At 43.9% G+C, this 17,495-nt stretch overlaps 1 protein-coding gene across 4 annotated transcripts in view; it reads right to left on the bottom strand.

Moving 5' to 3' along the window:
- Nucleotides 1-16,747: 16,747 nt before the first annotated feature.
- GCKR (glucokinase regulator) overlaps nt 16,748-17,495 on the bottom strand; it is a 28,322-nt gene continuing 27,574 nt past the window's right edge. For 2 of the 4 annotated variants that reach the window (XM_053588440.1, XM_053588441.1), the window contains one exon: nt 16,748-17,134. In XM_053588440.1, the coding sequence (XP_053444415.1) occupies nt 16,982-17,134 (153 nt within the window). In that variant the 3' untranslated portion in view covers nt 16,748-16,981. The remainder of the gene's footprint in view (nt 17,135-17,495) is intronic. The other 2 variants (XM_053588439.1, XM_053588442.1) reach the window with 2 other exon arrangements.

Below are 17,495 nucleotides of genomic sequence, written 5' to 3'. Positions count from 1 at the left end.
AGGTTAATGTGTGTGCTAGGCTGATGCCATGGCACTGTAGCCTGAGGCAACAGTGAGACTTTGTCTCAAAAAAAAAAAAAAAAAAAAAAGTTGGCCAGGCTTGATGGCTCATGCCTGTAATCCAAGCACTCTGGGAGACCGAGGCGGGTGGACCCCTTGAGTTCAACAGTTCAAGATCAGCCTGAGCAAGAGTGAGACCCCATCTCTACTAAAAATAGAAAATAAAAAATAGGCAAAACTAATTCATGATCATAGAACTCAAAATAGAGGTTGCCTCTGAGTAGGGAAGAGGATAAGGTTGCCTCTGAGAAGGGAAGAGGATAGACTAGAAAACAACAAAAAGTGGGCGGCGCCTGTGGCTCAGTCGGTGAGGCGCCGGCCCCATATACCGAGGGTGGCGGGTTCAAACGGGGGGGCCGAACTGCAACCAAAGAGATGGCCGGGCGTTGTGGCGGGCGCCTGTAGTCTCAGCTGCTCGGGAGGCTGGGGCAAGAGAATCACTTAGGCCCAGGAGTTGGAGGTTGCTGTGAGCTGTGTGATGCCATGGCACTCTACCGAGGGCCATAGGGTGAGACTCTGTCTCTACAAAAAAAAAAAAAGAAAACAACAAAAAGTAACTTTTCAAGGTTATTGCTGTGCTATACTTGATTGGGGTGTTACATGGGTCTATAAATTTAACAAAATTTATCATACTACACACTTAAGATCTGTGCTTTTTTTTTTTTTTTGAGACAGAGTCTCAAGCTGTAGCCCTCGCCCACAACTCACAGCAACCTCCAACTCCTGGGCTTAAGTGATTCTCTTGCCTCAGCCTCCCAAGTAGCTGGGACTACAGGCACCTGCCACAACGCCCAACTTTTTTTTGTTGTTTTGTTTTAGCTGGCTTGGGGCCCCGGTTCAAACCCACCAGCCTTGGTGTATGTGGCCATCTCCCTACCCACTGAGGTATGGGGGTGCTGCCCAAGATCTGTGTATTTTTTTTTTTTTGCAATTATAATGGCTTTAATGTCTAAATGTTAAGGAAATGGGGAATAATTGAGGCATTTTAAATTTTTCCAAGGCTTAAGAGAAAATATTTATTTCTTTCTTCCTTTTTTTTTTATTGTTTGGGATTTGAGGGTACAAAGAATTAGGTTACAGTGATTGCATTGTTAGGTAAATTCCCTCTTACAAGTGAGTCCCATCCCCAAGAGGTGTGTCATTCGCTGTGACCCCCAACCCACCCCATCTGTGCATTTTATTGTACATAAGTATACCACATTGAAAAATGTATTTGTTGACAAAAAAACTTTTCTTACAAAAACACATAATAAGAAATGTTCTTTTGTGCAGCATCTGTGGCTCAGTCAGTAGGGCACCAGCCCCATATACTGAGGGTGGCGGGTTTGAACCCAGCCCCAGCCAAACTGCAAGAATAAAATAGCCAGGCATTGTGGCGGGCACCTGTAGTCCCAGCTACTCATGCGGCTGAGGCATGAGAATCCCCTAAGCCCAGGAGGTGGAAGTTGCTGTGAGCTGTGACGCCACAGCACTCTACTGAGGGTGACAAAGTGAGACTCTGTCGGGTGGCGCCTGAGGTTCAGAGAGTAGTGTGCTGGCCCCATATATCGAGGGTGGTGGGTTCAAACACGGCCCCGGCCAAACTGCAACAGAAAAATAGCCGGGTGTTGTGGCGGGCACCTGTAATCCCAGCTACTCGGGAGGCTGAGGCAAGAGAATCACCTAAGCCCGGGAGCTGGAGGTTGCTGTGAGCTGTGACACCATGGCACTCTACCGAGGGCAACAAAGTGAGACTCTGTCTCTAAAAAAAAAAAAAAAAAAAGGAAAAGAAATGTTGTTTTTCAGAAGCAGAATGACCTTTTAAAGAATTTATACCATACTGTGTTTTTATTGCCTCATCCTACTGATAAAGAAACTAGATTCTTCTTTCCCCTTACCAAACAAGGTAGCCAGGCCTTTGTTTTCAGTTCTTAGCTCTTCTAATACACAGCAGGGGGTTAGTTTTTCAGGGCTGAAAAAATTGTCAGGAATCTAAAATACAGCCCTCATATAAGTCTAGATCTGAGTTGGATTTTAAGCTGAAGTGTGCTAGGGGTTTCCTGTTTAGTGCTTTAGGGACTGAAGCTGTCTCCCTGGAACCAGGAAAACACACTAAAGCTGAGCCTGATGGATTTAGGCCTCCTGGTGTTGAAAGTTCAGGTGCAGCAGTTTGGGGGCCTTGGCAAAGGTCTCTGTAGCCAAGGTTGGCACAGAATTATTGAGCCACAGTTTTTGCCTTCAGATGGCAAAGAAGAAAAGCAACAGCTATTCCCTAAGGCTTAAAAGTCTGAGCTGACCCTCTGCTATTATGGATAAACTTTACAAAGTCTGGAATTCCTTTTTTTTTCTTTTTATGAGACAGAGTCACCCTAGTTAGAGTGCCCTGTGGCCTCGTAGCTCAAAGCAACCTCCAACTCGGGCTCAAGCGATCTTCTTGCCTCAGCCTCCCTACTAGTGGGGACTACAGCCGCTCATCACAATGCCTGGCTAGTTTTTCTATTTTCAGTAGAGAGAGAGTCTCACTCTTGCTCAGGCTGGTCTCAAACTCATGACCTCAAGTAATCCACCTGCCTCGGCGCCCCAGAATGCTAGGATTATAGGCGTGAGCCAACGTGCCTGGCCTGGAATTCCTATATAACACAAAGGCTGGGGAGGAAAAACCGACATTTGACTTTTTTTTTTTTAATCAATCTAGGTCATGGGAGGCTTGAGCAAGGTTGTATTTGATGCAGGTAAGAAATACATATATTTCTTGTACTTGCCCTTTCTTGTATCCAAGTTTGAAAATTTTTACACCTATTATAGTTAAAATCAAATAAATATCATGCATCCCTTGTTACATAGGAAAAAGCAGACATTTGTCTTTTCTCTTAAAGATTATATTAAAATCAACTTTGTAATTTTCTTTTTTTTTTGAGACAGAGCCTCAACCTATCACCCTGGGTAGAGTGCTGGGGCGTCACAGCTCACAACAACCTCCAACTCCTGGGCTTAAACAATTCTCTTGCCTCAGCCTCTCAAGTAGCTGGGACTATAGGCACCCACCTCAACACCTAGCTATTGTTTGGTTGTAGTTGTCATTGTTGTTTGGCAGGCCCGGGCTGGATTTGAACACTCCAGCTCTGGTGTATGTGGCTGGTGCCTTAACCACTTGAGCTATAGGCACCGAGCCTCAACTTTGTATTTTAAAAAATACACTTTTTCTTTGTTTGAGACAGAGTCTCACTATGTCACCCTTGGTAGAGTGCTGTAGCATCATCGCTCACAGCAACCTCAAACTCGTGGGCTTAAGCGATTGTCTTGCCTCAGCCTCCCAAGTAGCTGGGACTATAGGCAGCCACCACAACACCGAGCTATTTTTTTTTGTTGCTGTTGTTGTAGTTGTCACTGTTGTTTAGCAGGTTTGACCTGACAGCCCTAGTGTATGTGGCCAGCGCCCTAACCACAGACCTACAGGCGCACAGCCAAATATACCTTTTTTTTTGAGACAGAGTCTCATTCTGTCACTCTGGTTTAGAATGCAGTGGTGTGAGCTGGGTGTTGTGGCTCACGCCAATAATCCCAGCACTTGGGATTGCCTTGAGCTCATGAGTTCGAGACCAGCCTAAGCCAGAGCGAGACCCTCGTTTCTAAAAACTAGCTGGGCACTGTGGCCAGTGCCTGTAGTCCCATCTACCTGGGAAGCTGAGGCAAGAGAATTGCTTGAACTCAAGAGTTGAGGTTGCTGTGAGCTAAGATGCCATAGCACTCTACCAATGGTGATCAAATCAGACTCTGTCTCAAAAAAAAAAAAATGGACTGGCACCTGCAAGTGGCTAAGGCATCAGCCACATACACCAGAGCTGTCGGGTTTGAATCCAGCCTTAGCTTGCCAAACAACAGTGACAACTATAATCAAAGAATAGCTGGGCGTCTGTACTCCTAGCTACTCAGGAGGCTGAGGCAAGAGAATCGCTTAAGCCCAGGAGTTGGAGCACTCTACCCAGGGCGATAGCTTGAGGCTCTCTCTCGAAAAAAAAAATGCAGTGGTGTGATAATAACTTACTGCAACCTCAAACTCCTAGGCTCAAGCCTCCTGAGTAGTTGGGACTACTTGGCACCCATCACAACACCCAGCTAACTTTTCTTTCTTTCTTTTTTTTGAGACAGTCTCACTTGGCGTCACAGCTCGCAGCAATCTCAAACTCTTGGGCTTAAGTGATTCTCTTGCCTCAATCTCCCGACTACAGGCTCCCACCACAACACCCAGCTATTTTTTTGTTGCAGTTGTCATTGTTGTTTAGCAGGCCTGGGCCAGGTTCCAATCCACCAGCCCCGGGTGTATGTGGCCGGTGCCCTAGCTGCTGAGCTACAAGCACCGAGCCTAAATTTTCTATTTTTAGTAGGGATAGGGTTTCACTCTTACTTAGGCTGTACACAAACTCCGGACCTCAGCTATTCTCCCACTTCATCCTCCAAGAGTGCTAGGATTACAGGCACGAGCCACTGCACCCAGCCAAAACATACTATTTTAAAGTAAAATATTATTGGGCGGCGCCTGTGGTTCAGTCGGTAAGGCGCCGGCCCCATATACCAAGGATGGCGGGTTCAAACCCAGCCCCGGCCAAACTGCAACCAAAAAATAGCCGGGCGTTGTGGCGGGCGCCTGTAGTCCCAGCTACTTGGGAGGCTGAGACAAGAGAATCGCTTAAGCCCAGGAGTTGGAGGTTGCTGTGAGCTGTGTGAGGCCATGGCACTCTACCGAGGGCCATAAAGTGAGACTCTGTCTCTACAAAAAAAATGAAATAAAAAAAAAAAAGTAAAGGGCAGCGCCTATGGGTCAGTCGGTAGGGCGCCAGCCCCATATACCGAGGGTGGCGGGTTCAAACCCGCCCCGGCCAAACTGAAACCAAAAAATAGCCGGGCGTTGTGGCAGGCGCCTATAGTCCCAGCTACTTGGGAGGCTGAGACAAGAGAATCGCTTAAGCCCACGAGTTGGAGGTTGCTGTGAGCTGTGTGAGGCCACGGCACTCTACTGAGGGCCATAAAGTGAGACTCTGTCTCTACCACAAAAAAAAAAAAAAAAGTAAAATATTATTTATCTGAAATAACTTATATGTTATAAAAACTGGACAAAATAGTTTTTAAATTCCTAAGGAGGTTGAAAAACTATGACAGTGAAAGAAGTCTGAGAATCAAAAATGTTTGGGAAATGTTGCTACAGTCAGTAGGGCCCTGAGATAGTGTGTTTAGTTACTTTTAGCAGAGTGACACATTTGGCTTTGGGGGGTTTATGTGTGTGTTGTCTTTTTGTTTTGTAGAGGCAGATTCTATGTTCCAGGCTAGAAAATTTTGTAGACCAGTTAAGAGACTGTGTTTCAAGAGATGAAGTTCTAGTTACGATAATAACATTGGATCTAGATTGCTGAATTTGAAAGACGATTCTAAAGTAAATAGACAACCTTCAGAATGGGAAAAGATATTAGCATATTACAAATCTGACAAAAGGTTGATAACTAGAATCTACAGAGAACTCAAATTAATCAACAAAAAAGGTACAAACAGGGCAGCACCTGTGGCTCAGTGAGTAGGGCGCCAGTGTCTGTAGCTCAGTGAGTAGAGTGCCAGCCACATACGCTGAAGCTGGTGGGTTCAAGCCTGGCTTGGGCCTACTAAACAACAATGACAACTGCAACCAAAAAATAACCAGGCATTGTGGTGGGCCCCTGTAGTCTCAGCTACCTGGTGGGGGAGCTGAGGCAAGAGAATCGCTTAAGCCCAAGAATTAGAGGTTGCTGTGAGCTGTGATGCCACGGCACTCTACCCAGGGTGACAGCTTGAGGCTCTGTCTCAAAAAAAAAAAAAATACAAACAATCCCATCTTTCACTGGATATGAGACATGAACAGAACCTTCTCTGAGGAAGATAGACAAATGGCTAACAAACATATGAAAAAATGCCCATCATCCCTAATCATCAGAGAAATGCAAATCAAAACCACCCTGAGATATAACCTAACCCCAGTGAGAATAGCCCACATAACAAAGTCACAAAGTTGCAGATGCCGGTGTGGATGTGGAGAAAAGGGAACACGTTTACACTGTTGGTGGAACTGCAAACTAATACAGCCTCTTTGGAAAGAAGTATAGAGAACCTTCAAAGAACTCAAATTAGACTTCCCATTTGACCCTGAAATCCCACTACTACATATCTACCCAGAAGAAAAAAAAAATCATTTTATTATAGGGACATCTGCATTAGATTGTCTACCACAGCTCAGCTTACAATTGCCAAGATATGGCAACAACCTCAATGCCCATTAACCCAGGAATAGATTAATAAACTGTGATACATGTGTACTGTGGACTACTATTCAGCCATAAAAAAGGTGGGGACTTTATATCTTATGTATTAACCTGGACGGAGTTGAAATACATTCTTTGCTCTTGTTGAGACAGGGTCATATTATGTCACCCTTGGTAAAGTGCTGTAGTGTCACAGCTCCCAGCAACCTCCAACTTATGGGCTAAAGCGATTCTCTTGCCTCAGCCTCCCAAGTAGCTGGGACTACTGGCACCCGCCACAATGCCTGGTTACTTTTTTTTTTATTTTTTTGTTTGTTTAGCAGGTTCGGGCTGGGTTTTAACCCTCTGTGGGCGCCAAGCCTTGAAATACATTCTTCTTAGTAAAGTATCACAAGAATGGAAAAGCAAGTATCCAATGTACTCAAAATAAAGGCAAGAGACGATCTAATACTCACATAAGAGAAAAACTCAATTCAATTCAAGTTAGAGGGAAGGGGAAGGAGAGATTGGTGTGCTTCCACTTAATGGGTACAATGTAAAGGTATATGGCACACCTTTTGGGTGCACAGCACAACTACAATAGAACTCTACCTAACAAATGCAAACATTGCAACCTAATTGTTTATACCCTCACATTAATCTGAAATTAAAAAAAATAGAAACAAAAGAAAGATAATTCTGAAAAAACAATTGAAAAGACTTTGGTGGCCCAACCTGTCTATATCAATAGTCATACCTATTTTCAAGACCTACAGTCTAGGCTAGCACTGACCAATAGATTTTTCTATGATCATGGAAATATTCTATATTTGTCCTGCTTTTAGCCACATGTGAGCATTTGAAATGGATCTAGTGTGGTGTGGTGCCTGTGGCTCAAAGGAGCAAGGTGCCGGCCCCATATGCTGGAGGTGGTGGGTTCAAACCCAGACCCAGCCAAAAACTGCAAAAAAAAAAAAAAAATGAAATGGAGCTAGTGCAAAAGAGAAACTGAATTTAAAATTTTATTTAATTAATTTACATTTAAATGGCCACATGTGGCTAGTGGATACCAGATTGGACAGCACAAGTCTAGGCCATTAATTTGAGCTGCTTAATAAATATTTCCACATAACATTTATAAGCATTTCCAATGCAACATTCATTTTCTGCCTCCCACCACACTCACTACCTTTCTTTTTTTTTGTAGAGGCAGAGTCTCATCCTATCACCCAGCCTGGCCTCACACAGCTTACAGCAACCTCCAACTCCTGGGCCTAGGCAGTTCTCTTCCCTCAGCCTCCCAAGTAGCTGGGACTACAGGCACCTGCCACAATGCCCGGCTATTTTTTTGTTGCAGTTTGGTCAAGGCAAGGTTTGAATCCACCACCCTTGGTTTATGGGGCTGGCGCCCTACCCACTGAGCCACAGGCGCCAGCCCATATGCACTACTTTTTCTGTCTGATGTTTCCTGTGTTGTTTAAAATACCATGATCGTTCGGGGTTAAAACTGAGAAGTCATTTATTCATTTCACAGACATATATGGAGCACTTACTATATTCCAGGAAGTTTCCTAGACCCTGAGGATAGAAAGATGAATGTATTCCTCATAGGAAATGATAATTCTCAAACTCTTTACATCAGGAAAAACAGACTCAATCCCGTCCTCTTCCTCCCACATACAAACTTTCACCCCAGTATACCCACTTCACATCCCAAAGAGTGGAGATCTTTGCCTCTTCTATTTACTGCTGTATCCGTAGTACACAGAGAAATGCATATGGAGGTGGCGGTAGATGATAAACATTTGGGGGAATGAATCCATGTTCACTTTTCCATCTTATTGCTTCAATTATTTTATTTCCTCCCTGCTTCCCATCAAGCCATTAACTTAGCTTAGCTATGCAAAAGAACTACCAAATTTACTGAAGTTATTTAAAGCCTCACTCAGAGTATGGTTCTCTACCCAACAGCAGCAGCATTACCCAGGATCTTGTTAGAAATGCAAAATCTCAATTCCTATCCCAGATCTGCTCTTTAACAAGATCCTCAGGTGATTTATGCACATTAAAGTTTGAGACATTGCTTTAAAGCACAAATGTAAGCACATTTTATCTGGCCTTAAAATCTTTGATGTCTTTCTGTTGCGCACAGAATCATATTCATACAAGTGTGCAGCCCAGTATTCAAAATTCTCCATGATGTGAACTCTGTCAACTATCCAACCTTTTTTCTCTCTGAGTTCCCTACACTTCCACTCTTCATCCAGATTGGTGTCCTTGAACACATCCAATACTCTTCTCCTTTTTATGCCCTTTCCTGATAGATTCCCTCTTTTCAGAAGGTCTTCCACCACCCTCCTCCATCCATTCTATCCACCTTCCAGATCCTACCCTTCTTCTAAAGTAAAACTCAAACCTGAGCTCGCCCAGAGGCATTTTATAGATCTCCCTAGTTCAAAACACTCCACTTCCTGAGCCTTTAGCAAGAGCTCTATGAACTCTTACCACTTTCTCTTTCCTCGAAGTTAGGTATTTATCTGTCTGTCTCCACCACTTCACTGTGAGCTCCTAGATAAGGGGGATAGTGTTTCATTCTTCCTCAGTATCTAGTAGGTGCTCAAGCTTTGATGAAACGGATTGAAGGTAAAAGCATTTAAAGTGACCTATAGGAAGGCAGCCATGGGCTTTTGTCTCAACTCTCCTTCCAAATTCTTCCTCCAACCTTTTCCTCCCATAGCCCAAAGTGAAGAAGTTTCTATGGCCTTCAGAGGCAGGGAGCAGGGAGCTTCAAGGGAGGGTTGCATCACATACCTCTGAGTCTGTCTTGGCTGCCTCTTGCTTCCAGTCCCGATTTCCAGAAAACAACACCCAAAGCCCAAAAACGAGGAATCCAAATAATAGTAGAAGGCTGACATATGATGGCAATGGGATGGCCAGCCCCCAAATTGGTGCCATCACTAAAACCCATGCCTCTCTCAGTCAGAATTTTCTGCCTCAAGGCTGTGACTCCATCTGACATCACAATGGGCATTCCAAGGCAAACCCGACAGGATCCAGCCAATGTGCATGCTGCTTAAGTCTCCTCTCTACTGCACCAACAGCCAGAGCTCAGGGAAGAGCTCCTTCATATCTCTTCTAGGATTGAGCTGGACAGCTTGTCACTGAGTAGGGGGTATAGAGGCAAAGTTTTAAAGGGGTAGGCTTTTCAAGTGGCCTGTTTGCTCTACAAGTGTTGTCTCTGGAGCCTTATTCCCTAGAGGTCCAACTATGGTGTCATATGTCCCAAACCAACGAATTTAAGAGCACTAGGATATTTTAAGTAGGTACTTTCAGAGAATTTGAGACATATTGTTTTCTGAGTCCAAGGCTTGGCTCTCCTTAGCTGCTGGTGCATCAAGACAGGGATGAGATGTTATAGAGGGAGATTAAATGGCCTTAGAGGATCTCTGTATCCCAGAATCTACAGTCTGATTTTTTAAGTCTAGAACATTTATTCTGTCATTACATCCAGAATTGAATGGGTTTTCCAGGGTTAATTCACAGTAAACAAAAATTTATAAGGAATCAATTAATGCTCTAACAAAGATTAGTGAAACTACCCAGGGCATTATTTTTTCTTACAGGGATGTTAATCTGGAAAAGCAATTTGATGAGTTAGCAGCACTGTCTTAGAAGGCAGACTTGGTCTCTCACCTCATAGAATTTTCAGTTTATAGGGGCAGACTAAATAATCTAGAAAACCCATCAAAAAGGAAGATTAAAGAAATATGATATAACCCATATTAGAAATACTCTGTAAATGCTATAAAGATGAGATCTGTCACATATGCCTGTAATCCTAGCACTTGGGAGGCCAAGGCAGGTGGATTGTGCTGAGCTCTCATAGGTTTGAGACCAGCCTGAGCCAGAGTGAGAACCCACCTCTAAAAATAGCCGGGTGTTGTGGTGGGAGCCTGTAGTCTCAGCCACTTGGGAGGCTGAGGCAAGGGAATTGCTTAAGCCCAGGAGTTTGAGGTTGCCGTGAGCTATGACGCTACAGCACTCTACCAAGGGTGACAAAGTGAGACTCTGTCTCACAAAAAAGGATGAGGTCTGTCATATAAACTGAATACACACTATGTGACAGTTACATGCCAGCCTTGAGCCCTAATAAAAGATAAGGCCTGAAAGTACAGTCTTAGGTTCTTAAAACATATGTACAGTTCAACAAGACCCTTTCTCTATTTGTATATATATATATATATATATATATATTTTTTTTTTTTTTTTTTTTGTAGAGACAGAGTCTCACTTTACTGCCCTCAGTAGAGTGCCGTGGCCTCACACGGCTCACAGCAACCTCCAGCTCCTGGGCTTATGTGATTCTCCTGCCTCAGCCTCCCAAGCAGCTGGGACTACAGGCGCCCGCCACAACGCCCAGCTATTTTTTTGTTGCAGTTCGGCCAGGGCTGGGCTTGAACCCACCACCCTCGGTATATGGGGCCGGCGCCCTACTCACTGAGCCACAGGCGCCACCCTCTCTATTTGTATATTAAAGATGTATTCTCTGCTTGTTAAATATTTACTCACCATTGTGGTTGAGAAAGTCAGCCATGCTATTTTGTATAGCTGTGATTCATTCATTTTTGTTATTTTATTATACTATAACCATTCCATAACAGATTTATCCATTATGATATTAATGAACATTTGGCTTATTTTCAGTATTTGGCTATTATAAAAAATGTTAAAAACATCCTTGTCAGCTAGGCATGGTGGTTCATGCCTGTGATCCAAACACTGGGAGGCCGAAGTGTGTGGATCCCTTGAATTCAGGAGTTCAAAATCAGCCTGAGCAAGAGTGAGATCCTGTCTCTACTAAAAATAGAAAAAAATTAGCCAGGCATTGTGATGGACGGCTGTAGTCCCAGCTACTTGGGAGGCTGAAGCAGGAGGAACACTTGAACCCAGGAGTTTGAGGTTGCTATGAGCTGTACTGACAACATGGCACTCTAGCCTGGACAATAGAGTGAGACTCTTAAACTTTATTTTATTTATTTATTTATTTATTTTTGAGACAGAGTCTCACTATGTCACCCTCAGTAGAGTACCCTAGCGTCACAGCTCACAGCAACCTCAAACTCTGGGGCTTAAAGTGAGTCTCTTGCCTCAGCCTCCCAAGTAGCTGGTACTACAGGTGTCTGCCACAACACCTGGCTATTTTGTTGTTGTTGTAGTTGTCATTGTTGTTTGACAGGCCCGGGCCAGGTTCGAAGCTGCCAGCCCCGGTGTATATCGACAGCAGCCTAGCTGCTGAGCTACAGGCACTGAACCTTAAACTTTAGCATGCATCAGAATTATGTGGAATGTTTGTTGAAACCCAGATTGCTGGCCATTACCCTGTAATTGTTGGTTGAGTAGGTTTGAGGTGGAGCCCAAGATTTGGTATTTCTAAGTTTCCAGGTGATGCTGGTGCTATTAGTACAGGAATCACTTTGAGAATCCCAGTTCTAGGGTGACTATCTGGAAATGGAATTGCTAATATAGGTTATGTGTAACAAACCTTAGCAGACAGTGCCAAACTGTCTTCCAAAGTGCTTAGGTCAGTGTTTTTTTCCTACTGGTAAATGGTAGTTCTTGCTCTATTTTCCTGCCAACACGTAGCATTTTCATGCTGTTTAATTTTAGCCAATTTGGTCTGTGTGGTAGTGGTATTTCATTGTGGTTTTACTTTTTTTTTTTTAGAGACCAAGTCTCACTTTATCGTCTTCGGTAGAGTGCTGTGGCGTCACATCTCACAGCAACCTCCAACTCCTGGGCTTAGGTGATTCTCTTGCTTTAACCTCCCAAGTAGCTGGGACTACAGGCACCTGCCCCAGTGCCTGGCTATCTTTTTGGTTGTAGTTGTCGTTGTTTGGCAGGCCTGGGCTAGATTCAAACCCACCAGCTCTGGTGTATGTGGCTGGCACCCTCGCCGCTAAGCTATACGTGCCAAGCGCTTTTCTTTGTTTCTTTTTTTTTTTTTTTGAGACAGTCTCACTTTGTCACCCTCAATAAAATGTTGTGCTGTCATAGCTCACAGCAACCTCAGACTCTTGGGCTCAAGCAATTCTCTTGCCTCAGCCTCCCAAGTAGCTGGGACTACAGGTGCCTGCCACAACACCCAGCTATTTTTAGAGATGGGGTCTCATTCTTGCTCAGACTGGTCTCAAACTCCTGAGCTCAGACAATCCACCCACCTGGGCCTCCCAGAGTGCTAGGATTACAATCACGAGTCACTGCCTGGCCCTTATTAACCTTTTAAACAAACTTTTTCCGTTTGTTTTCCATTTCAATCGCTTCTGTCTTTGTCTTTATTATTTCCATACTTTCTTTGGATTTATTTTGCTGCTATTTTTCCAACTTCTTGCATTGAATGTCTGCATCATTCATTGTCAGCCCTTTCCTCTGAATATGTACATTTGAGGATGCAAGTTTCCTCCTCAGTATTTCTTTCACTGCTTTCCACAATGGCTATGTGTAGAATTTTTATCATTCAGTTACAACTATTTTCTAATTTCCATAATGATTTCTTCTTTGATCCATACATTATTTAGAAGTTCATTTTTAAATTTCTAGATATATGGGGATTTTCTAGTATCTAACAAAGTGGCTTTGTGGTCAGGATGTACATCTTAAATGCTTCTAATTTATTGAAATGTTTGAGACTTTATTTCCAGTTTATGGTCAATTAAAAAAATTCTATGTGTGCTTAAAAATAAGATGTATTCTGCATGTGCTAGAACTAGTTTCTCCATATGACCATTTAGATAATTTTGTTAATCTTAGTATTCAAATCTATATTATTCCTAACGTTTTGTCTGATTTTCCATCAATTATTAAGATAGTCATGTTCATGGATGGAGTTGAAACACATTCTTTTTAGTAAAGGATCACAAGAATGGATAAGCAAGTATCCAAGATACTCAATACTAATATGAAGCCAGTAGACAATCTAATACATACCCACACAAGAGAAAAATTCAATTCAATTCAAAATGAGGGGGGAGGAGGGATGGAGAAAAGGGAAGGAGGAAGGGGGATTGGTGTGTTCCACTTAATGGGCACGATGTAAGAGTATATGACACATCTCCCGGGTAAGGGACACAACTACAACAGGGACTTTACCTAACAAATGCAACCATGTAGCCTAATTCTTTATACTCTCACATTAATCTGAAATAAAAAATAAAATAAAGATAATGTATTTTTTTTTTTTTTTTGTAGAGACAGAGTCTCATTGTACCGCCCTCAGGTAGAGTGCCGTGGCGTCACACGGCTCACAGCAACCCCTTAACTCCTGGGCTTACACGATTCTCTTGCCTCAGCCTCCCGAGCAGCCGGGACTACAGGCGCCCGCCACAACGCCCGGCTATTTTTTGGTTGCAGTTTGGCCGGGGCTGGGTTTGAACCCGCCACCCTCGGCATATGGGGCTGGCGCCCTACTCACTGAGCCACAGGCGCCGCCCAAGATAATGTATTTTTAAAAAGACGGTCATGTACAATCACCTACTATGATTATGGATTTATTTATATCTCCTCTGAGGTCTGTGAATTTATATATTCTTGTTATTTAAAATCATAATCATTCCTGGTAAATTAAACAATATTACCACTATGCAGACCCTCTTTGTCTCTAGTAATACTTTTCCCTTCAGTTATTTTGTCTGACATTAATATTGCCATAGCAATTTTTCTTTGGTTGGTATTGGCACAGTTTATCTTTTCCTTTCCTTTTTTTTTTTTTTTTGTAGAGACAGAGTCTCACTTTATGGCCCTTGGTAGAGTGCCGTGGCCTCACACAGCTCACAGCAACCTCCAACTCCTGGGGCTTAAGCGATTCTCTTGCCTCAGCCTCCCGAGCAAATGGGACTACAGGCGCCCGCCACAACGCCCAGCTACTTTTTGGTTACAGTTTGGCCGGGGCCGGGTTTGAACCCGCCACCCTCGGTATATGGGGCCGGCGCCCTACCGACTGAGCCACAGGCACAGCCCCTTTTCCTTTCCTTTATTTTCAACATTTGTATATCCTTTTGTTTTAATACGGAAAACAGAATAACAAAATCCGTATGTGTGCTACTTGCAAGTGATGCATCTAAAACAAAAAGATTGGGGCATGTATTCCATTTCCATTTAATGTAATTACCAAATAGTTGGGCCAAAATCTACCCTTATTTTGTACTTCCCATTTTGTACAGTTTTATGTTTTCTTTCTCTCACCTTTCTTGCCTTTTATTTAGATGACTAAGTGTTTTTTAATTATTCCTTTTTCCCCTTTACTAGTTGGAAGTTATATATTCTCTTTTTGTTCCTTTGGTGCAGAGGTTGACAAACTATGGCCTATAGGTCAAATCTAGCCTGCTGCCTGTAATTCCAAATAAAGATTTTTTTTTGAGACAGAGTCTCACTTTGTCACCCCTGATAAGAGTGCTATGGTGTCACAGCTCACAGCAACCTCAGACTCAAGGTTGACCTCAAGTAATTCTCTTGCCTCAGTCTCCCAAGTAGCTGGGACTACAGACACCAGCCACAATGCCTGGCTATTTTTTATAGACAGGGTCTCGCTCTTTCTTAGACTGGTCTTGAACCTGTGAGCTCAGGCAAGCTGCCTGCCTTGGCCTCCCAGAGTGCTAGGATTATAGGTATAAGACACCATGCCCAGCCTCTTAATTTTTCTGTTTTTACTAGAGATGGGGTCTTGTTCTTGCTCAGGCTGGTCTCAAACTCCTGAGCTCAAGTGATCCTCCTACCTCAGCCTTCCCAAGTGCTAGAATTATAGGCATGAGCCACCATACCCACCTGAAGCTATCCTTGATTACTTGGTTAGGGTAGGATAGTACTTGCCACGTTCTCCACTGTGAAGTCACTATTTTCCTCTTTCCATACTACATCCTTTGCAAGTGAGCCCCTAAATCACATTGGAGGTATGGGGGATTGTGGGGTAATTAAAGTCCATTTCCTAGAGGAGGGAATATATTCATATATTATTTAGAATTCTTGTGTAGGGAAGATTTGTCTTTCCTCCCTGCTTTATTTATCCAATCACTTATTTCTATTGGTATGAATTCGTGTATATTTGGGGGTTTTTTTTGGGGGGGTGATACAAAGTCTCACTTTGTCACCCTAGGTAGAATGCTGTGGTATCACAGCTCACAGCAACCTCAAACTCTTGGGTTTAAGCGATTCTCTTGCCTCAGCCTCCCAAGTAGCTGGGACTACAGGCACCTGCCACAACACCCAGCTATTTTCTTGTTGGAGTTGTCATTGTTATTTAGCTGGCCTGGGCCGGGTTCGGACCCTCCAGCTTCGGTGTATGTGGCTTGGCGCCACAACCACTGTGCTATGGGTGCCGAGCCTATATTTGTTTTGTGTTACAGTCCAATACGATGTTATTTATACTGTTGCTCATACTGTTTTTACTTCAGATATCAGGAGCTCCTTCATATTGGCACCTGTGTCCCTTTGACGTAGCCTCTATTACTGGGGAGTTTTTGAGCAATTCCTTACTTTCTGGTACTAGGAGATGCTCCAGGGCTTCTCTTCCTTTCTCTTTTTCCCACTCCATAGCACCCCAGTCACCAGCTTAAAAATGACCCAATTCTTCTCTCTCCCAGGATGGAAGCATTTTGTGCCACCTAGATGCAGTGTCTGTCTTCTCAGCCCCAGGATTTGACCTACCTCTCCAAAATGGGCCTGAGTTTAGACGGGATCTTGAGCATTTTGCTGTGTTTTATACAGCCCATCCCTGGAGCCCATCCCAGGTTGAGACCCCTCCATCCCCTACTTGATCCTAACATCAACATTTTCCTTCACCCTTACAGGCTATCTAATATTCAAGATCTGGCTCCTATTCTACCATTCAAGACCATTAAGTTATCAAAAGAATAGCTAGGCTGGGCACGGTGGCTCTGTGGGACTGCACTGTGTGTGTGTACATGTGTGTATGTCCTTGTGCACTGGAGATGTGGGATATAGGGATGCAGGAATAAGATTTGTGTCAGGAGCCAATGAAATAGAGGAGAGGGGAATTAAAGAACAAATTTGCTGGCTCGGCGCCTGTGGCTCAAGCATCTAAGGCGCCAGCCACATACACCTGAACTGGCGGGTTCGAATCCTGCCTGGGCCCACCAAACAACAAGGATGGCTGCAACCAAAAAATAGCTGGGCGTTGTGGCGGGTGCCTGTAGTCAAAGCTACTTGGGAGGTGGAGGCAGGAGAATCGCTTAAGCCCAGGAGTTGGAGGGTGCTGTGAGCTATGATGCCACAGCACTCTGCCCAAGGTAACAGCTTGAGACTCTGTCTCAAAATAAATAAATAAGTAAAATAAATAAAAAATAAAGAATAAATCTGCTGTTGGGACCAACTCATGCCACCCATCCTGTCCCACCTCTGATCTATTGAGTTTGATTTACTGACTATACAAGGTTAACTTTCCAAAATAAGAACATGTAGTTTTATTTCTGAAATGAAAATAAGCCAGTGAAAGTAGAAAACCCTGGGTCAAGAATAAGAATTCTCTCCCAAAGAAGAGAGAATCTTTCTCCCCACCCTGGGCTTGCCGGTGCCTCTGGAAACTGGGCCTCTTGACAAGTCCTCTTGAGCTGGGCTGGGCTCGGCTCCTTCTACACACCCAGAAACACTGGTTCACTGTACAGTGGCCTCTAAGATCTCTGGGGGTCCGCACTGCGCTTCTGACCTGGCCCAGCCAGGGCACTCCTGACAGCCTCGCAGACAGAAGGTGCTGCAGCCAGGTGTGCCTGAGCCTCAGAGATGGAGCACCGGAACAAGAGGCTCAGCAAGGCTACAGGGATCACCTGTGGGGAAAAGGCAAGGATTGAAGCCTGAGAGAGTGAGATCATCTGAGGAAGAACCCAGAAGCACTAAAGCACTCCCATGTGAGACTTAGGAGCCATTGCACTAGATGCAATAACAGAAAGACATTGTCAAGACTAAAGAGTAGGGCGCCGCCTGTGGCTCAAGGAGTAGGGCGCCAGTCCCATATACTGAAGGTGGCGGGTTCAAACCTAGCCCTGGCCAAAAAACACACACAAAAAAAAGACTAAAGAGTAGTAATGAAGTGGGTCAAAAGCAAAGAGAAACTTTCCCTCCAGCCCAGATAACTCCTATTCATCCTTCAAAACCTAATCCAAAGACTCCTTTCTCCCTGACTTGCCT

The sequence above is a fragment of the Nycticebus coucang genome, chromosome 4, assembly GCF_027406575.1.
Source record: "Nycticebus coucang isolate mNycCou1 chromosome 4, mNycCou1.pri, whole genome shotgun sequence".
NCBI lineage: Eukaryota > Metazoa > Chordata > Mammalia > Primates > Lorisidae > Nycticebus > Nycticebus coucang.
Note: the sequence above shows the minus strand (reverse complement) of the source record. Positions and strands in the feature narration are given on the sequence as shown.